The sequence below is a fragment of the Saccopteryx bilineata genome, chromosome 4 (genome assembly GCF_036850765.1).
Source record: "Saccopteryx bilineata isolate mSacBil1 chromosome 4, mSacBil1_pri_phased_curated, whole genome shotgun sequence".
Taxonomy (NCBI): Eukaryota; Metazoa; Chordata; class Mammalia; order Chiroptera; family Emballonuridae; genus Saccopteryx; species Saccopteryx bilineata.
This window is the reverse complement of record NC_089493.1, coordinates 157,618,117-157,643,918: the sequence shown is the minus strand read 5'-3', so window position 1 is coordinate 157,643,918 and position 25,802 is coordinate 157,618,117. Positions and strand designations below refer to the sequence as shown.

Here is a 25,802-nt window from a genome sequence, read left to right as displayed (position 1 = left end):
AGATTACTTACTCTCAGAAGACTCTCCTAGTTAACAGTTTTATACAAAGTATTTTGTTAAATCCCATCTGTCACCAAAAGAACTGTTTCTGTGTGGTGACTACCTTTCACAGAGCCTGCCTATTCCCAGGACTTATTATTCAGTCTGTACTTCTCCTGGTAGAAGTACCACCTAAATTCTAGAGAAACTGGAGCCGCTAGCCCTGGAGGATGAGCCCTTGCTGCCCTATCTGTTTTGTATCTGGCATAACGTGCCCCACAAAGATGTGACACAAATGGCTTTCCCTGCACACTGCTCCATCTACAGTCCAGCACAAAGATGTGACACAAATGGCTTTCCCTGCACACTGCTCCATCTACAGTTCAGCACAGCCTGCTTACTTTTGAGGAATTTCTTTATTGGAGTACCACCTTACCTTGCCACAACTATCCGGCTCTTCATGGCCAAGAGAGCCCTGAACAAAATATTCATTACATTTTACAATAGACAATACACACATATGTAGTGCATGAAATCTTAACAATAGCAGTCCAAAATAATTGATCATTTAACAGGATTAAGAAGCATGAATTTCCTCCCATCCCCCGATATTGGTAGTTACTTAGTGTTTTAGCTCCTGCAATAAAAGGCCTTCCTGCTCAGCATTCCTATTCATAGGAGACCCTGATACAATTCTTTTTGTGCAAATTCATATTGAAGACATGTTCCATTAGTTACTGAATGTGCTGTTATTTCTCTCCATGGTAGAATCTTTTATTTGTAGCATACTGTATGAGGTTTTCACTCACCACACATTTACCATTCATTGAGAGGGTTCACCTGAAATTTTTTAAAAGTTTCACCCACTCAACTAGTATATCACCTTTCAACAATATAGTCCAATCAACCAGCATTTTTTATTTTTTTGGAGTGACTCTTATCTGTTAGATTACGTCTACACTTTTTACTTTCCCTTCAACAAAATTCAAATTGTTTCAGAATTTGTCATCACCTCCCCCAAGCCATTCAATTATATCATGATCACTACTATTAAATAAACTTTATTCTCTGAAACCTATCTCTTCCTGAATTTGCTTGCTGGAGGCTCTTTGGTTTTTCCCACTGGCCAATGTACAACTGGGACTCACAGCCACACCTCAATGTCCCACATTAAGTTTCTCGGAATTTACCCAAATATGAACTTTCTAATGGCAACTGTGTGACTTATAATTGAAATCATTTCCTCATCCATATGTTCACTTTTATGTCCATAAATATATGCTTATTTTGAAGGTTTTATTTTAACATTCTATCATTTTGAATTTTTATCCCCAGTATGAACTATTTTATATTCCGTAAGAGCTCAACTACCTTCACAATGTAGGTTTCCTTGCTGGCTAGATTGCAGCATAGAAAAGATTACTTGTTTCATTTGTACTATGTCAATTATAAGTCATGAACAAGGACCTCAGATAGTCTTACATTCATAAAGTTTTTCTTCCATTTGAATTGAGACTTTAAGTTCTGCCTCCTACAGAGACCAGCTCATCCTGGTCCCATCCAGAACATCCCCACCCTCATGAGTTCTCTTTTGTGATGTGCCACTATAACTTCCCATATTTGGCACATTTAAAGATTCCTGTCCTGTATGGATTCCTTTATGCTTGGTGAGATCTGATCTGTTATTCAAAGTCTTCCCACACTCATTACACCAGTATGGCTTCTTTCCAGTGTGGATCCTTTTGTGTTGGTCAAGGACTGACCTGTAATTGAAGGATTTCCCACACTCACAATTATAGGGCTGCTGCCCACGGTGGACACTTTTATGGTTGATAAGACTCGAGTGTGAGATGTATGCCTTCCCACACTCATCACATTCATAGGGTTTCTCGCCTGTGTGGATCCTTTTATGCACTGTGAGGCCTGAGCTGTTTCGGAATGCCTTCCCACACCTATCACATACATAGGGTTTCTCCCCTGTGTGGATCCTCTTGTGTTGAGAAAGGAGTGAGCTGTAACTGAAAGATTTCCCACACTCAACACATTTGAAGGGTTTCTCCCCAAAGTGGACTCTTTTATGGCTTATAAGAGTTCTGCTTGAGAAAAAAGCTTTTCCACATTCATTACATGTATAGGGTGTCTTGCCAGGGTGGGTACTTTTATGATTAATAAGGCTTGAGTGTGAGATGTAGGCTTTTCCACACACATCACATTCATAGGGTTTCTCCCCAGTATGAATTCTTTTATGCACTTTAAGGCTCGAGTTGTTTCTGAAGACCTTCTCACATCTGTCACATTCATAGGGCTTCTCTCTAGTATGAACCCTTTTGTGTTGAGAAAGGAGTGAGGTGTAATTAAAAGATTTCTCACACACATCGCATTTGTAGGGCTTCTCCCCAAGATGAATTTTTTTGTGGTTTATAAGGGCTCGGTATGTGATAAAGGCTTTTTCACACTCCTCACACTTATAGGGTTTTTCCCCAGGGTGTACACTTTTATGATTTATAAGGCTTGAGAGTGAAATATAGGCTTTACCACATTCTTCACATTTGTAAGGTCTCTCCCCAGTGTGGATTCGTTTATGTACTTTAAGGCCTGAATTATTTCTGAAGGCTTTTCCACACTCATCACACCCAAAAGGCTTCTCCCTTGTATGAATCCTTTTATGTTGTTCAAGGGCAGAGCTATAATTGAAGGATTTCTCACAATAGCTACATTTATAGGGCTTCTCCCCAAGATGAATTCCTTTGTGGTTTTTAAGGCTAGAACGTGAGATATAGGCTTTCCCACACACATCACACTTGTATGGTTTTTCCCCAGTGTGGAGCCTCTTGTGGACTTTGAGACCTGAATTGTTTCTGAAGGTTTTCCCACACACATCACATCCGTAAGGTCTTTCTCCAGTGTGAATGGTTCTATGTTGAAGAAGCAGTGAGTTATAGCTGAAGGATTTTCCACACTCCTTACATTCATGAGCTTTCTTCCCAGGGTGAATGCTTTTATGTACTGCAAGGCCTGAGCTATAGCTGAATGCCTTGCCACAGATATCACACTTGTAAGGTTTCTCTCCTGTGTGGATCCTTTTATGCACAATAAGGCCTGAACTATTCCTGAAGGCCTTCCCACATTCATCACATTCATAAGGTTTCTCTCCAGTGTGGATGACTTTATGCTGAATGAGGAGAGAGCTATAATTAAACGATTTCTCACATTCATCACATTTATAAGGTTTATCTCCAAAGTGGATGCTTTTATGGTTTAGAAGTGTCCTGCAAGTAATGAAGGCCTTCCCACACTCATCACATTCATAGGGCTTTTCACCCGTGTGGATCCTTTTGTGAACTCTGAGGCCAGAGCTATTACTGAAGGTTTTCCCACAGATGTCACATTCATAGGGTTTCTCCCCTGTGTGGATCCTTTTGTGGACTCTGAGACCAGAGCTATTCCTGAAGGCCTTCCCACACTCACCACATTCATAGGGCTTCTCCCCCGTGTGAATCCTCTTATGCTGGTCCAAAACAGAGCTATAATTGAAGGATTTTCCACACTCATCACATTTACAGTTCTTCTCCCCAGAATGGGTACTTTTATGGTTTATAAGGCTGGAATAGGACATGTAGGCTTTCCCACATTCCTCACACTTATACGGCTTTTCCCCAGTATGGATCCGCTTGTGAACTCGAAGGCTTGAGCTGCTCCGGAAAGTCCCTCCACAGTCATCGCACTCATAGCGTTTTTCCCCAGTATGCATAATTTTATGTTGAACAAGGCGAGAATTATATTTGAAAGATTTCCCACACTCATCACATTTATGGGATTTCTTAACAGTACTGCTTTTCTGCTTCAGATAGGGATAAGAGTTTCCATTAATGTTCTCCACACATTTGTCTTTTTCACTGCTTTTCTGTTCTATAGGGATGGTCTGGTGAGTAATGTGCTTTGAGCTCAGATGTAAGCTTTTCTCAAATGTCTCATCTTCAGGTTCTGTCTTTATATTTGCTGTGTTCTTGGCTTTTCCAATATTTTCCCTGATGTTACCTTTATCTTCCTTCATTCCTTTTCCCTCAGGTTTTTCCACTTGGTTCTCTACCTTGCTATCCCAATCACAAGTTTCACCAACCTTAGATTCCTGTATATGCTCCTTGTGAAGACCTTCCACATTTAGCCACAGAGGTTCTGCATTTCCAATGTTTTCACACTTTTCACTTGATTCATCATCCTCAGTGCTCCGCGTCTTGAAATGTGACACTAAACCAAGAAAATGAAAATGATACCTGTTCACTTTGTTTAGAATTACATCCAAATTCACTCATTCACTCAAATGTTTACTGACTGCATGCTATGTGATAGGTACCATTTTTAACAACTAGGATAAATGGTGGACATGCCAAAACTTCTGTCCCTGTGAAGCTAATGTTAAAATGCTAGAACCCTGGATTTTTCAATGAAACAGAGAGGTTTTCTATTCTTGCTTAACAGCTTAGCATGAGGGTAAGTTGGAACGATTTAAAATGATGTACAAAACCAAGGACAACATCAATTTTTTAAAAATGATACCAAGCCTGACCTGTGGTGGCGCAGTGGATAAAGCGTCGACCTGGAAATGCTGAGGTCGCTGGTTCAAAACCCTGGGCTTGCCTGGTCAAGGCACATATGGGAGTTGATGCATCCAGCTCCTCCCCACCTTCTCTCTCTGTCTCTCTCTCCTCTCTCTCTCCCCCTTTCTCTCTCCTCTCTAAAATGAATAAATAAAATTTAAAAAAAAATGATACCAAGTCATGGAAAAACAGAGGGTAAAAAATCTTTGAGGAAGAGTAGACAGATTAATAAGACAACAGATAAAAAGATAAGATCAACAGCCCCTGGCTGGTTGGCTCAGCAGTAGAGCATCAGCCCGGCGTGTGGAAGTCCAGATTCGATTCCCGGTTGGGGCACACAGGAGAAACGCCCATTTGCTTCTCTACTCCTCCCCCTCTCCTTCCTCTCTGTCTCTTTCTTCCCCTCCCACAGCCAAGGCTCCACTGGAGCAAAGTTGGCCTGGGCCCTGAGGTTGGCTCCATGGCCTCCACCTCAGATGCTAGAATGGCTCAGACCACAACGGAGCAATGCCCCAGATGGGCAGAACATCGCCCCCTGATGGGCATGCCCAGTGGATCCCGGTCGGGCGCATGAGGGAGTCTGTCTGACTGCCTCTCCACTTCTAACTTCAGAAAAATACAAAAAAAAAAAAAAAAAAAAGATACAATCACAGAAAAAAGGCAAAACTAAAGGAGAGGAGAAACCAGTACCTGGGTAGAAGAAGTATTAGGGAGATGGTTATAAAATCATGTGGGTAATCATGATAGAGATGATAAAGGAAACGAGTCTGTTGGTTTGGCCTCCTGGATTTCTCCTCTAAGGAAAACTCTGACCCTGGAAAATGGTTAGGCAGGGTAGTCAGGGAGGAACTCTAGTATGAGAGAGGACACTCCAGCCTGCCATGTAAAGAGACTTTCACTCATACTTGATGAACAAGCTAACTGCAGTTAAAGAAGAGCAAAAATCAAAAGCAAAAACACAAACCATTAGGCAAAAGAAATAGTTCTGCCTAGGGTAAATACTTAATTGAGAAAGTTATTTAACCTCTTTGTGCCACAATTTCCTTGTCTGTACAATGAGATCAGTACTGCTGGTGTGAATATTAAAGGAAAGACCATATGTAAAGTGTTGAGAACAATGTCACTTAGTGAGTGCTATATGCTGTTATTACTATTTATTTTGTTATTTATTCAAGGTCGGGTTATTGGATCAAGGTTGGAATCTGAAGATAAAGCACAGGACTCAGGAAAGGTAAACTTTCCAAAGGCATTTAGGAGCCAAGTTGGGTCATTTTGTCCCCATGAAGGTACTCTCCACACAGGTGGCACTCCATCAGTATCCACCTACTGACAAACTGACTCCTAAGAACAAAAGAAACATTTCTAAGTTCCTTATCCCCCAACCTTCGACAACTAGACATTTGTGATTAGACTTAGTTAAAATATGGATTTCTCCTCTTATCCCAGGTATCTGACTCTCTTGGGTCAGTGCTCTGAAATTCTGTCAATCCTAGTTAGAAACTCTGTATGTTACTGTGAGGAGAAAGCACGGGCAATAAAAGAAAAGTAAGATATACATTGTGGAGTGAACATGTATAAAGAATGACACTTATGATCCAACTTATGCTTATGGGACTATAATGATGGATTCAATTAAAATACACAGAAAAGGAGAAGCTAGGAACTCAATATCACCAGGACAATAAAATAAAGCATCACTCAGCAGACATTAAACTAATAGGTGGTAAAAAGTGGTATCAAGTAAGAGATCTTCAGACGTCACTGAGAAACGGTGGCATGGCCCAGTTCCTTGCTCCCTTTCTTCACTACTTTGGGTAGGACTACCCATGTCACTGAGTGAGCAGTGAGATTCCAGAACCATCACCAGCAACACACCTTTTATCTGTGCTGTGAATCCTGCTTCCACACACACCAGGGTCTCTGCTCCATCCATTCTCTTTGGCCTTTATGTTCCTACAGACATAAAACCAAATCCCCTAAAATAAACATACAAAAATTGCTAGAGAAAAAGCAAAGAAGAGCCATGAGGAGATCAGCCATACTAGATATTAAAATATATCACAAAGCCTCTACAATCAAAACAGCATGGTATTGGTTCAGCTGACAGACAAATGGAATTAAATAGAAATTCCAGAATAATCCTAATTACATATAGAAATCAAATATATGATAAAGATAATATATCAGATTATTGGCAAAGATGATCTTTTTATCAGTGTTAGAGCAACTACAAAGCCATTTGGATAAAAGATAAAATAAAATCCATTCTGCCTGACCGGGCGGTGGCGCAGTGGATAGAATGTCAGATTGAGACTCGGAGGACCCAGGTTCGAAACCCTGAGGTCGCCAGCTTGAGCGCAGGCTCACCTGGTTTGAGCAAGGCTCACCAGCTTGAAAAGCGGGGTCGCTGGCTTCAGCAAGGGGTCACTCAGTCTGCTGTAGCCACCACCCCCCCTGGTCAAGGCATATTAGAAAGCAATCAATGAGCAACTAAGGTGCAAGGTGCTGCAACAAAGAACTGATGCTTCTTATCTCTCTCCCTTCCTGTCTGTCTGTCCCTATCTCTGTCCCTGTTACTAAATAAATAAATTAATAAATAAAATCCATTCTTTAAACCAGTGGTCCCCAACCCCCGGGCCGCGGACCGGTATTGGTCAGTGGGCCATTTGGTACCAGTCCACAGAGAAAGAATAAATAACTTACATTATTTCCGTTTTATTTATATTTAAGTCTGAACGATGTTTTATTTTTAAAAAATGACCAGATTCCCTCTGTTACATCCATTTAAGACTCATTCTTGCCTGACCTGTGGTGGCGCAGTGGATAAAGTGTTGACCTGGAAATGCTGAGGTCGCCGGTTCGAAACCCTGGGCTTGCCTGGTCAAGGCACATATGGGAGTTGATGCTTCCAGCTCCTCCCCCCTTCTCTCTCTCTGTCTCTCCTCTCTCTCTCTCTCTCTCCCCCTCTCCTCTCTAAAATGAATAAATAAATAAAAATTTTAAAAAAATTAAAAAAAAAAAAAAAAAGACTCACTCTTGATGCTTGTCTCGTAAGTTCGACAATTATATTTAAAAATACCACAGTTTTTATGCTGGTCGTATAATTTTGTTTTGTGCATTTATCCGTTCCACTCTAAAGGCCTGTCCGTGAAAATATTTTCTGACATTAAACCAGTCCATGGCCCAAAAAAGGTTGGGGACCACTGCTTTAAACCATACAAAGGAATAAACTATAAATGGAGCAGAACTCTAAATATAAAAAGGTGATACTACATAAAACTAGAACAAAATATGAGTGAAAGCCTCTATAACCTGGCTATATAGAAAGCTTTCTAACTATGACCCAGATGCAATAAAAGAAAATATTGACATTTCTTACTATATAAATAAAAATTGTATGTCAAAAATACCATAAGCGGCCCTGGCCGGTTGGCTCAGTGGTAGAGCATTGGCCTGGCGTGCAGGGGTCCCGGGTTCAATTCCCGGCCAGGGCACACAGGAGAAGCGCCCATCTGCTTCTCCACCCCTCCCCCTCTCCTTCCTCTCTGTCTCTCTCTTCCCCTCCCACAGCCAAGGCTCCATTGGAGCAAAGTTGGCCTGGGCACTGAGGATGGCTCTGTGGCCTCTGCCTCAGGCGCTAGAATGGCTCTGGTTGCAACAGAGCAATACCCCAGATGGGCAGAGCATTGCCCCCTGGTGGGCATGCCAGGTGGATCCCGGTTGGGCGCAGTGGGAGTCTGTCTGACTGCCTCCCCGTTTCCAACTTCAGAGAAGTATAAAAAACAAACAAACAAACAAAAACCATAAGCAAAATCAAGATATGAAAACACAGAAGAAAACATTTACACCATACCTCATATGTAAAAGCTAATACCGGCCTGACCTGTGGTGGCACAGTGGGATAAAGCGTCGACCTGGAACACTGAGGTCCCGGTTCGAAACCTTGGGCTTGCCTGGTCAAGGCACATATGGGAGTTGATGCTTCCTGCTCCTCCCCCTTCTCTCTCTCTCTGTCTCTCTCTCTCACTCCTCTCTCTCTAAAAAAATCAATAAGTAAAATATTTAAAAATAAAAATAAAAAAAATAAAAGCTAATACCCTTAATATGTAAAGAATTTTCAAAAACCTAAGAAAAATAGACTAAAAATCCTACAGAATAGTAGGCAAAAGACAGTTTACCAAAAGAAACATTAAAATGGTCTGAGGGAAGGGGAAAGAGGAGACTGGATCAAAGGCGAAGGAATTAGCCAAAAAGCACATATTTATAACATATATATACAGACAACAGAGTAGCAATAGCCAGAGGAAAAGGGGTGGGTAGGAGGCAGGGGGAGAAGGGCAAAGCAGGTAAATGGAGTGGAAAGAGACTTTGCGTGGGGCATGAGGAGGGCATGATGTGGTATATAGGTGGTGTTATACTTGAAACCATGGCAACATAACAAATTAAAATTTAAATTTTAGCCTGACTAGTGGTGGCACAGCGGTTAGTCCACCTAGGATGCTGAGGTCCCAGATTCAAAACCCCAAGGTAGCTGGCTTGAGGCTGGACTCATCCAACTTGAGCATGGGATCATCAACATGATCCCAAGGTCACTGGCTTGAAGCCTAAGGTCACTGGTTTGAGGCCAAGGTAACTCTCCTTGATCAAGGGGTCACTGGCTCAGCTTGAGCCCCTCCCCCACCCCCAGTCAAGGCACATATGAGAAGCAATCATTGAACTAGTGATACAGCGATGAGTTAATGCTCTTCATCTCTTTTCCCCTCTCTCTCAAAAAATAAAAATAAAATTTTTAAAAAGATAAAATATATACTTCCAACAATACAAAAGTATGTATGTACAAAGTTATTCATTGCAACGTTATGTGTGACTATGAAGTCTAGAAAACTACCTACAAGTACACCAACAGAAGAATGGGTTAAATAAAATATGGCACATATATACAATGGAGTACAAGAAAAAAGTGAGAAACATCTTTACAAATTGATTGATAGGGAGCAATTTCAACGATATATTGTAAAGTGAAAAAGCATGCATGCTACATTTCTGTATAAGAAAAATGAGAAAACAAGCACATATCTGCTCGTTTTGTTTTTAACTGTAATGAGAGAAACCTACAGAGGTGGGGAGGAGGAATAGAGCAGAAGGGATAGGGGAGAAAGACATTCTGTGAATAGCTTTTTGTATAGTTTTTACTTATTGAAGCATGATTATGTTCTCCAAGTTTGAAGAATAAAATTAAGTGAGAGCAGGAAAGGGGGAAAGCCACTAAGCCAGAAAGCAAATGAAAAAGCACTCATTTGTATTTCTCATAAATACCACAATCATAGGAAGAGAACAAACAAATAGAGCAAACCCATGTGACTTACAGACATAACATGTGACTATAGGCTGTATACCCTCAGTTCACAGAAACCTGGAAGGGGTCGGGGTGGGGGTGAAAGAGCTACAAACAAATGGACTCCAGCAGGTTTGTTTTCTGTGGTGGTGTTGGGCAAAGCAGTTTAGAGGTGTTATGGAACTCAGCAAATCTGTTTAGTTGTGAGCCAGGGCTCTCCTTGAGGAAAAGGGGCATAAAAATATGGAATAGGGAAGGCAAGAAAGAACCTTGTGGGGGTGAAATAGAGGTACTGAATTATATGTGTGTGTATATACATATATAAACGTATATACAGGCCCTGGCTGGTGGCTCAGTGAATAGAGTGTATAAGCTCTGCATGGGGACGGCCTGGATTCAATTCCCGGTCAGACCACACAGGAGAAGCGACCATCTGTTCTGTCCCTTTCCCTCTCCCCCTTCTCTCCCTCGTCCCCTCCCAATTGGTTGGAGTATCAACATAAATAAGGTGCTAAAAATAGCTCAGTTGATTAGAGCATTGTTGCCAGATGGGGTTGCTGGGTGGAACCCAGTTGGGGTGCAGGTGGAAGTCTGTCTCACTATCTCCCCTCCTCTCATTTAAAAAATAAAAAATAAAAATAAATAAATAAATGTATGTATGTATGTATGTACCTTCACATGTATATTTATATATATTAGGTTTAGGTCCAAGGCCCCTTTAACCTCAAACTCCCTCACCCAACTCCCTGCTGGGACAACTTCCTCATTATCTCCCTCATCTAACACCCCCCTCAAGTAAATCCCCTCACATGAGGAGGAGCCTGCTTCCTTGGGGCAAGGCATTCAGAAGGAGCCCCAAAATTGAAAAAACAGGCAGTCTGTGGCCAAGGCCAACACCCCCCCCCCAAGGATATGCTAATCTGAGCACTCTTGGTGCACCAACACCCACATTAGCAGATGCTTGCAGTGGTTCCTGTATCAGCCATTCCCTTTCTGCAGCTTTCCATTGATGCCACTAGGGTCTCAGCCCATTTGCAGATGCATAAATAAACTTCTTATAAAACTTATTAGGCCCTGCACGTCCCTCATTTGGTGACCTAATGGTATAGCTATGTACATATATTCCCTAGCTTTGTCTGCCAAAAAGCAAAAACACCTCAGTTGTAAGGAGCCCTAATAACCTGTTCTCGGTTTCTACTACCATTGCTACTAAAAGGAACCAGTTGGGTTACAGGCTAAGGGCAGGATACAGACAAGATGACCTGGGGCATCCTGTTATACTAGCAAGTAAGGAGATGCTCAAAAAATGATAGGGCACGTCAGCAGACCACAAGAGCCAGCTTGAATACCAATTCAGGGTTAATAATTAAGTACAGTAATGAGTTCTAAACCAATGAAAATAGGATTTCATGATTCCATACAAACAGCAGATAAAGGGAGGCCTCCTGCTTATAGCAGAGTGCCAGGGCAGATAGTAAAAGCAGAGCAAGTAGTACAGTTGGTAAAAAAAAACAAAATTAGCATTTTGCAACTATTGGAGATAAGAACAAATTGGGGAGAATAATCAATGGATTCTAAATCTAGGGGGAAATTTTAACAAGGAGTAGTAAAAATATTTCCCCCAAAGACTGCAAGGAGAAAAACAGTGTTACACATTGGGGAAATTAGACGGTTCCTTGGCCAAGTGTAAATTAGGATCACCAATGGTGGCAGATGGAGATCATGTTTCCCGAAGTGAAGATATATCATCTATGAGAATGCCCTACCTGAATTAATTCACAAGGAAACATCAGGTAAATCCAAAATGAAGACTATTCCACTAAAAGGTATTTGTATTCTTCAAAAATATCATGTCATAAAAGACAAAGAAAGGCTACAGAAATGTTCCAGATTAAAGGCAGCTAGGACACTCAAATTCAGTACATGACCCGGAGTAAATCTGTACTGGAGGGAAAAATTATTATAAAAAATAATTGTGGGGATGGCTCTGTGGCCTCTGCCTCAGGCGCTGGAGTGGCTCTGGTCGCAACATGGCGACGCCCAGGATGGGCAGAGCATCGCCCCCTGGTGGGCAGAGCATCGCTCCATGGTGGGCGTGCCGGGTGGATCCCGGTCGGGCGCATGCGGGAGTCTGTCTGACTGTCTCTCCATGTTTCCAGCTTCAGAAAAAAATAAAAATAAAAAAAAATAATAATAATAATAATAATTGTGGGCCCTGGCCGGTTGACTCAGTGGTAGAGCATCGGCCTGGCGTGCAGGAGTCCCAGGTTCGATTCCCGGCCAGGGCACACAGGAGAAGCGCCCACCTGCTTCTCCACCCCTCCCCCTCTCCTTCCTCGCTGTCTCTCTCTTCCCCTCCCACACCCAAGACTCCATTGGAGCAAAGTTGGCCCGGGCGCTGAGGATGGCTCTGTGGCCTCTGCCTCAGGTGCTAGAGTGGCTCTGGTTGCAACAGAGCTACACCCCAGATGGGCAGAGCATCACCCCATGGTGGGCGTGCCGGGTGGATCCCGGTTGGGCGCATGTGGGAGTCTGTCTGATTGCCTCCCCGTTTCCAACTGCAGAAAAATACAAAAATAAATAAATAAATAAAATAATTGTGGGCCTGGCCTGTGGTGGCGCAGTAGATAAAGTGTCGACCTGGAACACTGAGGTTGCTGATTCAAAACCCTGCGCTTGCCTGGCCAAGGCACATATGGAAGTTGATGCTTCCTGCTCCTCCCCACTTTCTCTCTCTCTCTCAATCCTCTCTAAAAATAAATAAATAAAATCTTTAAAAAATTAAAATAAGCCTGACCAGGTGGTGGCGCAGTGGATAGAGCATCGGACTGGGACAAGGAGGACCCAGGTTCGAGACCCCGAGGTCGCCAGTTTGAGTGCAGGCTCATCGGGTTTGAGCAAGGCTCACCAGCTTGAGCCCAAGGTCGCTGGCTCGAGCAAGGGGTCATTTGGTCTGCTGTAGCCCCCCCCTCTCCCCGTCAAGGCACATATGAGAAGCAATCAATGAACAACTAAGGAACCACAACGAAGAACTGATGTTTCTCATCTCTCCCTTCCTGCCTGTCTGTCCTGCTCTCTGACTCTCTCTGTCTCTGCCACACAAAAAAATAAATAAAAGTAAAAATAATTGTGTTGGTCGGGTTCCTCATGTGAATCTCAGCTTTAACCCCACCCACAACCTCAACCGTGACCTCAGCCTTCACCTCAGTGATCCCAGCTGCACTGGAACAACTGGATAAAAGGCACTGAAAGCTGACACATTCCAGGTCCAGAAAAAACACGAGTGGATTGTTTTTGAATGAGAATGAAAATTTCTTTTTAATAGTGGTATTTATTACAGAAAACTTCAGGTAAAGAACCGAGGATCAGATTGTTCTTGCCTCACAGTATTCAATCAGATTTAGCAGATAACTGTAAATAAACTAAGAACATACCCAATGTGACTTCTGAAAAGACAGAAAGCTTGGTTGGTTAGCATCATCCTGATGTGCAAAGGGTGCCTGTTGGATCCCTAGTCAGGGCACATATAGGAACAGATGGATGTTTCTGTTTCTCTCTCTCTCTCTTAAAAAAAAAATCAATAAAAAAATAAGAGTGGTAAAAAAAATGGAACATTTTTATAAGCTTTTGAACAAGCATGGAATTAAAACCATTTTTCAAATTACCCACACCCTGAACTTTAAAAAAGGACTATAAAGCCTATGCGGTCAAGCTTGGCCTCTTGGGTAGTTTCGACTTCTTTTTTACTGATGTAAGAATCAGGCAATTCTTACCCTCACACCTCAGGAGAAATTTCTGTAAGAGAAAGTTCCAGTACCTGTAAACCTATAAGCCAAGAATCTTTCCAAAGAGATTAAAACATTGATAGGCAGAACTGTCCTTTTTTTTCTTAAGTGAAAAGTGGGGAGGCAGAGAGACAGACTCCCACCTGTGTTCCCATTGGGATCCACCCAGCAAACCCTCTATGCGGCGATGCTCTGCCCATCTGGCCCTTGCTCTGTTCTTTGGCAACTGAGCTATTATTTTAGAGCCTGAGACAAGGCCATGGAGCCATCCTGGGCCAACTTGCTCCAACTGAGCCATGGGTGCAGGGGAGGGGAGGAAGAGAGAGAGAGAAAGAGAGAAAGAGGGACGGGGAAGGGTGGAGAAACAGATGGTCCCTTCTCCTGTGTGCCCTGACCCGAATTGACCCTCAGACACTCTATTGGGCTGACACTCGACTGCTAAGCCAACCCGGCCAGGGCCGGAACTGTCTTAACATCTCTAGAAGAGCAGCACGATACACACATTGGTTACACTGGAACGCAGGTTCAGTGCATCACTGAAAATGTTGTTGTCCTGTAAAGCTTTCACAGAAATTTCGAGAGAAGTACGAGAGCATGAAACTCTTGTATGTGAAAACTGAGAGATCAGTTGTCCATCCCATCTTTTCTTCATATGTCAGCAGTCAGGATGAAGGCAAATGAGTGTGCACTCCTAGTTAGAAGAAAAAAGAAGTAAAAAAAAAAAAAAAAGAGCATAATAAAAAACAAAAGGAGAAGAAACAGAAGGCTATGAAAAAGACTAGAAAGGCTACATCAGCCCTAACTACAGAGAAGGCAGCCCCTAAAACTAGTGGTCTTCCAGTGAAGAATTCTGGACCCCGGAAGAAAGAGACTCGTACAGTGAAAGCCCCAAATAAAGTGCAAGACAAATCCGAAAAAGAAATTCCATTACTAGTTCCAATAGGAAAAATTCTTGCCAAAGAAGATGCAGAGGTACAAAAGCATGCCATAGGAGAGAAGTCTCCAAAACAGAGTCCTGGTCTCAACACACCTTGTGGGAAGAAGAAAAAAGCCTTCCCAATTCTGGAGATCCTGAAAGCAGTGGAGTCCAAAATCCCAGGTAAAGGCTCAGGGAAGAAGCCAAGAATCGAAGAAGAGAAGGGAAGAAACTCTCCGTTGGGGAAAAAGGACCCAAGACAGATGCTCCAAAAGAGCTTGAGGCCAGGTTCTTCACTACAGCTAATAAATCTGAAAGAAAATATCCTCACACGCCAAACAATGGCCCCCAAACCCAAAGTGCCCCAGTTGACCTAAAATCAGTGACTCAACCAGGAGGAACATCAGAGCTGCCTGGAAAGCTTTTGAAACACCTGGGTCCTGACCCCCTGTCACAACCCTCTTCAAGAGTGAGGCCTAGACATACATATATTTAAAACCTCCACAAGTAATGCTGATATATATTCATGTGTGTAAAATCAGTACTTTGAATCCATGTTTTAAATTGCTCTTCCATGTATTTTCTATTGTAATAGAAAATTCAGTGCTTTTATTAAAGTGTAACATTTGCTTCTGAGTAAACTAAAAAGATTAATAATTATGTCAACTGACAAAATTGGAATGTGGTTGGTTAGACAAAAGTAGTATCAGCTTCAAATTTATTAAAGTTGACAACTGTACTGCACTTATTTAAGTGAATATTCTTATCCTTAGTAAATACAAACTGAAGCACTTAGGGGGAAAGGGCATGATATGGTTTAGGCCCTAAAGTCACTTTAGGGTAAAAAATATACATGTATAAAAGAGCAAGAAAGAGATAATGAAATAAAATGTTAAGTACAAAGAAAACCAGATAGAAGGTGACAGAAGACAATTTGACTTTGGGTGAGGGGTATGCAATATAATCAAATGTCAAAATAATCTGGAGATGTTTTCTCTGATCATACATACCCTGATTTATCAAAGTCACTCCATTAAAACTAATAAAAGAATGTTAAGTACTGGTGAATATGAGTTAAGGGTATCTTTTCACTATTTTTACTCTTAAAATTTTTCTATATATTTGAAATTACTTCCAAGATAAACAGTGATGGAAAGAGACTTGACGGGGTTATGAACACACATTACAACATACAGATGATGTACATATAGAATTGTGCAACTAAAACCTATATATTATTAAGCAATGTCATCCCAATAAATTCAATAAAAAATTTTAAAAAGGAAATGAAAGTATAAAATATTTCCAAAATAAAGTTTAAAAAAATGTCAAAAAGTAAATTTAAATTTTCTTCAGCTCTATCTTTCCCTTCAGGTACTACTTCTGCCACCTTGCCTCTTGTTCACAGTTGTCGTGAAAAGCAGTCTTCACGTCCCCACCTCCCCTCAGACCATACTGCAGGAGCTTCTTCTGGGCCAGCCAACCCACCCCTCAGCCTGCTGGCTATTGAATGTTCCTGGCCCTGTTACACCTAGAACCATTCCTCTCCTAATCCAACATACTCTTTCTGGGCAGCTCCATCTATATGTGTGACTCCTATCACTACAAAAAGCTATCTCGAAGAGCTTCATCTCTGGCCCAGATCCCTCTCTTTAATTATAGACCCTCATATCCATCCCTGATTCCGCACCCCATTTGCCTAAATCAAAAGTAGACTCTTTCGCCTGACCAGGCAGTGGCGCAGTGGATAGAGCGTCGGATTGGGATGCAGAGGACCCCGGGTTCGAGACCCCATGGTCGCCAGCTTGAGTGCGGGCTCATCTGGTTTGAAGAAAAGCCCACCAGCTTGAACCCAAGGTCGCTGGCTCCAGCAAGGGGTTACTCGGTCTGCTGAAGGCCCGCGGTCAAGGCACATATCAGAAAGCAATCAATGAACAACTAAGGTGTTGCAATGCGCAATGAAAAACTAATGATTGATGCTTCTCATCTCTCTCCGTTCCTGTCTGTCTGTCCCTGTCTATCCCTGTCTCTGACTCACTCTCTGTCTCTGTAAAAAATAAATAAAAATTAAAAAAAAAAAAGTAGACTCTTTCACTCCTCCACATCTGAAAGAGCTTCTACGACCAGCTGATCCTACTGCTTACAGTTCTCCATTCCCACCAGGGGTCCCCAAACTTTTTACACAGAGGGCCAGTTCACTGTCCCTCAGACCTTTGGAGGGCCACCACATACAGTGCTCCTCTCATTGACTACCAATGAAAGAGGTGGCTCTTCTGGAAGTGCGGTGGGGGGCCGGATAAATGGCCTCAGGGGGCTGCATGCGGCCCGAGGGCCGTAGTTTGGGGATGCCTGAGCCTTAGGCCTTAGGTTAGGCTCTCCTAAAGTCCCTTCTGAACTCCTGCCATAGTTTCCCTACCTACATTCTTACCCCAATCCAATTCTTCCTCCAATAACTGTCAAGAGTTTTGGAAAATGCACAAATGGTCATTCCCCAACGCCAAATCTTCCCAGGCTACCTAGCGTGGCACTTGTTGCATTTTGCATACAGCCACCTAAAGTGACTTGCTAGACACCAAATGGACCATGCTAAATAATTCCTCTCTGTCACTGTACTCACTAGTCCTTGGCACTAAAGGACCTTTCCCTGGACTCTTGACAGGTTAATTCTCAGTCCCCTTCATGTTCTCTGGGATTCACTATTAGATTGGCTGGCTGCTGATGACCTGGTGTCACAAATACCTCACAGCTTAGCCCTCTGACAAGCAGAATCTAGCAGTCTCCTTGTTTCTGCCCTACTTAACCTCTTCTGTTTGGGTGGGGGCACAGTGTACCATCATCCAATGTAGTTCACCCACTCCTCTTAATGACTGAAATTAAAACAGATCAATATAAATGTATGTCTTCATGAAAAGAGACGGTTTGTAATGAAATTCATATTAATCAACAGAGACCAAGTTCAAAAATACAGGCAGAAAAGCACCAACACATATAAAACTAGCAGTAAAATAAATGCTGCCAATATGGCTTGCGTCCCTTCAAAATTCCCATGATAAAATTCTAACCTCCAGAGATGAGGGCATTAAGAGGGAAGCCTTTGGGAGGTGCTTAGAACATAAGGGTTGAGCCCTCATGAATGGGATGAGTGTTCTTATAAAAGAGCCCCCACAGAGATCCCTTGGTGCTTTGATCTTGGGCTTCCCAATCTCCAGAACTGTGAGAAATAAATTTCTGTTTATAAGCACCAAATCTGTGGTATTTTCTTATAGTGGCCTGAATGGACTCAGCCACTAAAACATAATGAAGAGAATGTAATAAAGTATCATTATCCTTATAAACAATACTGAAGATGCATTCTAATATGTTATTTCTGAGGCTGAGTGTTGCCCAAGGAATTTAAGATTATGATCTATATCCTGCTTTTTCCTTAGGCACTGGACCAGTCCTAGGGACTCAAAGATGGAAAGGACAAGGTCCTGCCATCAAGGAGCTTGCTGAGTAGGTGAGTCTGGCAGAAAAATAACTAACACATGATGAAAATGGCCGAGGCATACACAAGGCACACATGACGAAGGAGGTGGAAAGGACGGAACTGCTTTGAAGGGCTAGGAAGAGCTTCAGGAAGAGTATTTCCAGCAGAGGGAAGAGCTGGAGTGAAGGGAGTGTTCACCCTCAGGACATATGCGGCAGAGGGCGAGGACACAAAGGACAGATGGGCAACACAAGGGCTGTACCAGCGTCTGCCCATCACACTACGGAGTCCACACTCAATCTATGAGTAGTTTTCGGCAAAGAAGTAGCAAACTCAGATATGCACTTTGGATGATCACTTACTCCATTAAATCAGGAACTGGTAAACTTTTCTATAAAGGACTATATAGAAAATATTGTAGATTTTGTGGGCTACATTTAATTCTGTAATTTTTTAATCTGCTTTTTAGTATCCCTTTAAAAATGTAAAAACCATTCTTAGCTTGCAGACCATACAAAAGCAGACCACAGGTCCAGCAGTTTGCCAACCTGTTAGATTATATCAAGGGATAAGTTAATTTAGGAATGGTGTGAAGGCATTTTGGCTATGTTAAAAGTATCCTTTTTTTTTTTTTGAGATTGAAATATGCTAGGGTAAAATGGCATGATGTCTACAATTTTCTTTAAAATATTTCAACAAATCAGGCCCTGGCCGGTTGGCTCAGTGGTAGAGCATTGGCCTGGTGTGCAGGAGTCCAGGGTTTGATTCCCGGCCAGAGCACACAGGAGAAGAGCCCATCTGCTTCTCCACCCCTACCCCTCCTCCTTCCTCTCTGTCTCTCTCTTCCCCTCCCGCTGCTGAGGCTCCATTGGAGCAAAGTTGGCCCAGGTGCTGAGGATGGCTCCATGGCCTCTGCCTCAGGCGCTAGAATGGCTCTGGTTGCAACAGAGCAATGTCCCAGATGGGCAGAGCATTGCCCCTTGGTGGGCATGCTGGGTGGATCCCGGTCGGGCGCATGAGGCAGTCTGACTGCCTCCCCTTTTCCAACTTCAGAAAAATACAAAAAATACAAAAAAAAAAAATTCAACAAATCAAAAATAAAAAGGGAAAGATGAAACAAATGTAGTATGTAGATCCTGAAACTGTTGAAGCTGAGCTATGGGTATATGTGGTTCACTGCACTATTCTACTTTTCTGTATGTTTCAATTTTTTTCATGATAAATTTTTTTTTTAAAAGAAAGATTACTTATACTAGTTGCAGTGGGTGAATGAAGTGAGGGGACAGAGAACAGAGTCTTAGAGCCTGGGAGATTATAATCCAAACAAGACAACTGATGTGGTGGCTGTGTCATGTGTTCCCCATGACACAAGAAAAGAATCACTCCAAAAGCACAAGTCCTGCATACAAAGGGCCATACAAAGTTAATTTCTTACCAGTACTAAAGGCTAGACTGGAAATTCCTCTCTAGCCAGTTCTCAACAGGAAGCATGACCTAATAGCCTGGCTATATAAGTCAAAAGTGTCAGCTACAGAAAGCTGTCTTTACCTTCCAAACGACATATGACCCACAACCTCTGGGCACCTCTGCACTTGTTCATGTTCTTCTACCAATGCCTAGAAAAGCTTGCACAAACAGTATGAACCTGCCCTTAATTCTTGCTATCCCTGCCCCCATAGTCAGGAGCCGCTTCTTAAGAGGCTGGATAACTCACCACCTCTGGCATAAATTGCTGCCTATTAACTTTCTGCAGCAAGCAACAGGTGCAACATGCAAGCCAGCAGCTAATGGATTTCTAGAGTACCAACCATATTCCACAAAACAATCTACCCTCAAGTGTCACACATGGATTCTGTATCTTAAGTTCTTGGATATTGTATTTGACTTGGAGATAACCAAGCCATCTCTTCCTTCTTCAGAGAGAAAAGAGAGAACAAGAGGAGATGTGAGCATAAAATGCTTACCAATGCAGAATAATACTTAATAAGAGGGATCAATGAACACTGGGACTAAGGAGTGATACACGAGATAGGGAGACAGGAAGAGAGAAATATGATTTGTGCTTTAGTTATTACTGAATTTATAGTTTATGAATATCAGAATAGTAAATGGTTCACATTGCTTAAAAGTGGAAATAAGGATTCAAGGTGATTTTTCCTCAAAACATGAATGAGAACATTCTCATCATACCTAGTAGCAGAGAAATTTCTAATCATTCTTGGGAATACATTAAGCAAAGGAGACTCTGAAAGGGACGCTGAGAGATTCTCTGAAGCTAAAGGAGCAAAGACTGACTTGAAGAGAGTCAATAACAGAATTAATTAGGCTGGTGTAAGGCTAAACACCATAAACACAAGTCTCAGGAGAGAAACCTACTCGGTTTTACTTGTTTTTTTAAAACACTACATGAGTTATAGTAAAAAGTATATTTAACAATCAACCAATAACTGGCTTAACTGATGTTAAACAAAAATTTTGATTGTTTAAGCACTTCTTTAAAAACCCTTGCTCATAAATACCCTAGTATATCAATGAATAAGGTAACAAAAATTGGAAAGAACCCAAATGTTCCTGACTAGACCTAAAAAATTATGGAACTTTATCTAAAACATCGAAAGATGGCTAATCCAATACCACAGCGCTGTTATTATTTTTAAAAGCCTTCTGTGTTCTCATAATCTCTAAGTGAAAGAAGCAAGGGGCAAAACCTGGAAGAATGACTTACCACTTGTGTGGGAAAATGGGGAACTAACTACATTCACATTTGCCGGTATTTGCATAAAGAAACTCTGGAAGGATATACTAATAAAATTAAATGTGATTATCTAATGAGATTGGGCCTAAAGATAGCTGCACGGGAGGAAACTTTCGGCTGACAACTTTTTATATTTTAAATATCTAAACCGTATGAATATATTTACATCTTTTACTATAAATAAACAAACACTTGTGCTTTCAAAGAGAAACACGCTTAGTGGGCAACTAGTGCAGACGTTAGAGCAGCACATCCAGCCTGGCAGCATTCACCTTCCCACCACCTGGGCTCCCGCAGACGGTCCCGGGTCGAGCAGCCTCCTGAGCCTTCTCTCCGGTCAACTCCTACTTTCCGGAGCCCGCAGTAGGCCTCCTCCTCTGGGAGCACCCCTGTTTGCATACGGTGAGCTTCCCCAAGAAAAGGGCCTCACCGGGGTTCGACCCGCACCTGAACCAGGACTCTCAATATCATCCTTCCACCAAATTAAAAAAAAAAAAAAAAAAAAAAAAAAAAAAAAAAAAAAGGAGGTGGGAGTTAGGTGGAGGGAAACGAATCAGATCACCCCTAGGGGTCTCTCCAAGTCTCCTAATGTACTCTTGTGTCCAAGGGCCAAGCTCAGCTGGAACCGGGACGCCACAGAGGGGAGGGCGTTTTAAAGAGCTCATTTTCACGACTCTCCTCCACCCGAGACAGCATAAAAGAGTTGAGAAACACGAGAACTGGGCATTGCTCTGGACATAAGGCAGCCCCAACCTAACCCTGGCCGCTCGGCCGGCCGGAAGTGGCGCCCTCAGCGAGTCCCGGCTGCTCCAGGGGCGCCCCCACACCCATCGGCCAGCCTGTTGTCTTCCTTTCCTCCCACTCTCCCCGATGCGCCGGCCGAGGGGCATGGAGAGGGGCAGCTTCATCCCAGATCCCGCCCGCGACCCTCGGGGAATCCAGAATCAGGCCAAGTGGGAAAGGCGTGGCAGGCGAAGGCCAGGGGCGGGAGCGCGGGCAGCCGCGTACTCACGTACTGGCTGAGGCAGCGCCGCAGGAGTCCGGCCGCCGGCGGGACAAAAGAGCAGTCCTCCCGGCCGGAAGGACCCGCGCTGGCGCCGGGGCACTTCCGAGTCCTCTCTGGGAAGCTGGAGAACTAACTCGATGGTAATCTCTCTATTGGGGCACGTGACCCGTGGTGCGTTAGGAGCGGGTTATTCACTTACTATTTATTAAGTGCTGGGGTGCGTCCGGAGACATATAGGCGAAGTTTCTCGTTTTTTGTGGATTTTACATTTTACTTAGGGCTGACAATAAAGCAAATAAGTGAGTAGGTAGCCTAAACACCTAACGCCCCGTGTACCTAAACACAGAACTCTTACAAAGTAAGGCGTGGCGCTACTCGCCTTCGAGATCCCGGCGGAGGGGGGGCACTGATCTCGAGGTTGGCTCCCAAATCCTTGGCCTAAAATGACTTAGAAAACAATCCTTTCTTTTATAGTTAACATCTAAAAAAAAATTTGTTTTTGCATACTGTTAATATGGACATTTAAAAAACAACTGCTTATCACTTGTTCAAGTGCATCTAATGATCTAAGTGCACAATGGTTTATCAACCACTTTTAAAAATTAAGATCATGCTGGTTTCAGCTGTAAAACGTGTTTAATATTTGTATATATTGTGAAGTGATCACCACCATAAGTCTAGTTACCACCCATCACCACACATACACATACTTTTTCCTTGTGATGAGAGCTTTTAAGATTTATTTTCATAGCAACTTGCAAATATATAATATAGTGTTATTATTTTTTAAATGTTTATTCTATTTATTTTAGAGGGAGCGTAAAGGAGAGAGAGAGAGAGAGAGAGAGAGAGCAAGAGACACTGATCCATTCCTGCATGTGCCCTGAGTGGAGATCCAACTGGCAACCTCTGTGCTTTGGGATGATGCTCTAGCTAACAGAGCTCTGCAACCAGGGCACAGAATAGTATTATTAACTTTAGTTGGTGTGCTGTATGTTCTATCCCCAGGACTCCTGGCAACCACCAACCACAAATCTGGTCTCTGTATCTGAGGGTTTTTTTTCTTTTTTTAATTTTATTTTATGATTCTACCTATAAGTGAGATCATAGGGTATTTGTCTTTCTCTGACTTATTTCACTTAGTATTTCCTTGTTTTATATAGCTGAGTAATATTTCTATTGATATCTATCTATCATCTATTTATGTATCTATCTCACTGTGGGGAAACAGCTGTGTTAGGCTTGCTCCCTGTTTTACCGCTGTAAGCTCTTTGCTTGATTAGTGTGTGAGCATGTGGCAGTGCGATGTGTGGATAGTCTATGTAAGGCTATGGGTGCTTGCGCTCAGGGAGGGTTGTGGCAGATTGTGGATGGTCTGCCTGCCACTGTGAGGCATCTTTGCTGTTCATTCACTTGCTATCGTGAGAAGAGGTTTTCCCCTGCCTGTTGCTCCTCCATGTTATGAGAATCTGTTAAATAGTAATGGCCCAATGCTTTCTGGCTCTGCAGATTTTCTACCATCTTCCTGAATCCAATGTGGACCTGCCTGGCCTCAGCCACTGCCATGACATCTGGCATAGTGTGCAGGATTCAGAGCAGATTGGAATGGAGCCACCAACACCCTTGAAGGGTAGGTTAGAGGAGAGGTCATTGTTCTCCAATATGTTTCGTGGCTGTCATTTTGGGGGCTGGGTGCTAGGTGTTTTTAACAGCCCTGTGAGAAGAGACTGAATGCCAATGACAGTGTGAACTGGAATGAGCTCTGGAGGAAAGGCCAACCAGGTTTGAGGGCTGCAGTGTGAGATGCAGGCTGAGCACCAGTGGCGCCTGAAATGGTCTCTGGAGAAGGAATTACAGGTTTGCGAGCTGCCATATGCCCTGGAAGCTGAAGGTTAGCAGCAACAGTTGTTGGAGGAACAACTGCGGGTTCAAGAGCTCGAGTCTCAGCTTCAAGCTGAGAGGCAGTAGCCATAGGAGTTGAAATGGTTGCCGAAGAAGGAGGAGCAGCATCTGTGCTGGCGGAGTAGCTCTGAGTCATCAGGAGCAGGTATTTCTAACTCCTCCTCTTCTGAGAAGGAGGTTTAGGCTGAAGTTGCCTTCTGTGGACTCAGAACCTGACTGGTGGTTGCCCAGAAGGTAAAAACCCCACAGCCAAAAGTGCCTGAGGAGCAGGCACAATCTCCTCCACAGGTAGTGGAGCATTCTGTGGTCTGGGCCTACACCCAGGCAGAGCTGATGAAGTTGGGGGCACAATTCAGGCAGAAACCCACTGAGCCCCTGGCAGCCTGGTTGCTACAGTTGTGGGATAAAGGGGGTGGATAGCATCATGCTCTCTGGAACAGAAAATGGAGAAATTGGCTGCCATTACCATGCACTCCTCCCTGAGGCAGCATCTTCAGAACTGCCATGACAACCCAGGAAACCATACCCTATTGAATGGTTGATGGCTGCCATTCATATGGTTCAGCAGAATGCTAGGGACTTGCCAGGGGCAGTGAGTCAGTAGCAGACATATACAGAATTGCCCCAGATCCTTTGGAAACTAAGTATGAAGAATGCTGCTTTTCCCTGGCCGGTTGGCTCAGTGGTAGAGCGTCAGCCTGGCATGCAGGAGTCCCAGGTTCGATTCCTGGCCAGGGCACACAGGAGAAGCACCCATCTGCTTCTCCACCCCTACCCCTTTCCTTCCTCTCTGTCTCTCTCTTCCCCTCCCACAGCCGAGGCTCCATTGGAGCAAAGTTGGCCTGGGCACTGAGGATGGCTCCATGGCCTCTGCCTCAGGCACTAGAATGGCTCTGGTCACAACAGAGCGATGCCCCAGATGGGCAGAGCATCGCTCCCTGGTGGGCATGCCAGGTGGATCCTGGTCGGGCGCATGCGGGAGTCTGTCTGACTGCCTCCCCATTTCCAACTTCAGAATACAAAAAAAAAAAAAAAGAGAGAATGCTGCTTTTAACCTGAGGTCTTGTGGGCCAGATGAGGAAGTGTTTATGGCAGAGATGAGGAACCTTATTCCCTATAGTGCCCTGTCTACCCTTTTGGGGTCATTAGTAGCTATATTGAGCCCCTATGCTATTTTGAGCCCGGGGCAGCTCATCAACATGGTTACACAGATGGTAGCGGATTTCAGGGAGCTGGAGATAGCATGGGACCATAAGGCTGTGAGGGCTGCTGCCTGTGCTGCTACCCCACCCCATTAACAAGAGAAACGGGTCTGTAAAGGCTGTCCAAATATAGATGTGGGTAGATTTGATTGAGATAAGGCAGATAGAAATTGGATGGCAGGTCTAATGAAAATCCTGTTAGCACGTTGGCAGCAGCTTGAGCTGGAACAGAGGTTCCAGCTGCTGAAAAAGTGGGGGAAGTGGTCAGTTCCAGCAGCTGCCAAGAAAATGGCTGGTGTCCGGGTTGTACAGTTGCAAAATTCCTTGTTGGAGACAGCCGTGGAAGAGGAGGATCCCCAAACCTGTTATCCCAGTTTGAATAGGGAGAAGGCTGAGGGACCCATCCAACAATCTGAGCACTCAGTCCATGCAGTTTGGCCTGTGTGGCACCAAGGCACACTTGATCTGTGACCTGCACCCGTAACACTCATGAAATTCAGGGTGCCAGGGCACTTTTGTGCCACTGGCTCACAGCACACAACCCCTGCCCTGCCCTGCCCATGGTCCACACTTTGAGTGAGTGGTATCAGAGAGAGGACCAGGGTGCCCTTCCCAGCCTCCCAGGTCCCACATTGCTCCCTTCACTGTGTGAAGAGTGGTGGTGGCGAATCCCTCACAGCTGACTCTCCAGGGTCCTTCTCTCTTGTGAGAGGTGGAAGTGCCTGGCGTTCAATTCCCTGCTCTATTGGAACATAGGGGGAGGCAACTGGAGACCCGAGACTGCCATTGTTAAAGCCAAAAAAATTTAAAAGCCCTAACAACAAGCTACCACCACCAACACGACTGTGGACCTGC

The 25,802-nt window shown here is 43.6% G+C and overlaps 1 protein-coding gene and 1 pseudogene across 3 annotated transcripts; one reads left to right on the top strand and one right to left on the bottom strand.

The window, feature by feature from the left end:
- Positions 1-356: 356 nt before the first annotated feature.
- ZFP62 (ZFP62 zinc finger protein) lies at positions 357-21,901 on the bottom strand. Of its 3 annotated transcripts, none has more exons than XM_066272416.1 (3): positions 21,850-21,880; positions 6,453-6,530; positions 357-4,227 (listed from the first exon to the last, which is right to left on the bottom strand). In XM_066272416.1, exons 2-3 carry the CDS (start codon positions 6,508-6,510, stop codon positions 1,511-1,513), a joined length of 2,775 nt encoding a protein of 924 aa, XP_066128513.1. In that variant the 5' UTR covers positions 6,511-6,530; positions 21,850-21,880; the 3' UTR covers positions 357-1,510. The 3 variants fall into 3 exon arrangements, with proteins under 3 accessions (XP_066128513.1, XP_066128514.1, XP_066128511.1); XM_066272414.1 differs by having other exon boundaries at positions 358-4,227; positions 21,854-21,901; XM_066272417.1 differs by lacking the exon at positions 6,453-6,530 and having other exon boundaries at positions 21,854-21,893.
- On the top strand, positions 11,836-18,059 carry LOC136334005 (ribosomal L1 domain-containing protein 1-like; annotated as a pseudogene).
- Positions 21,902-25,802: the final 3,901 nt, after the last annotated feature.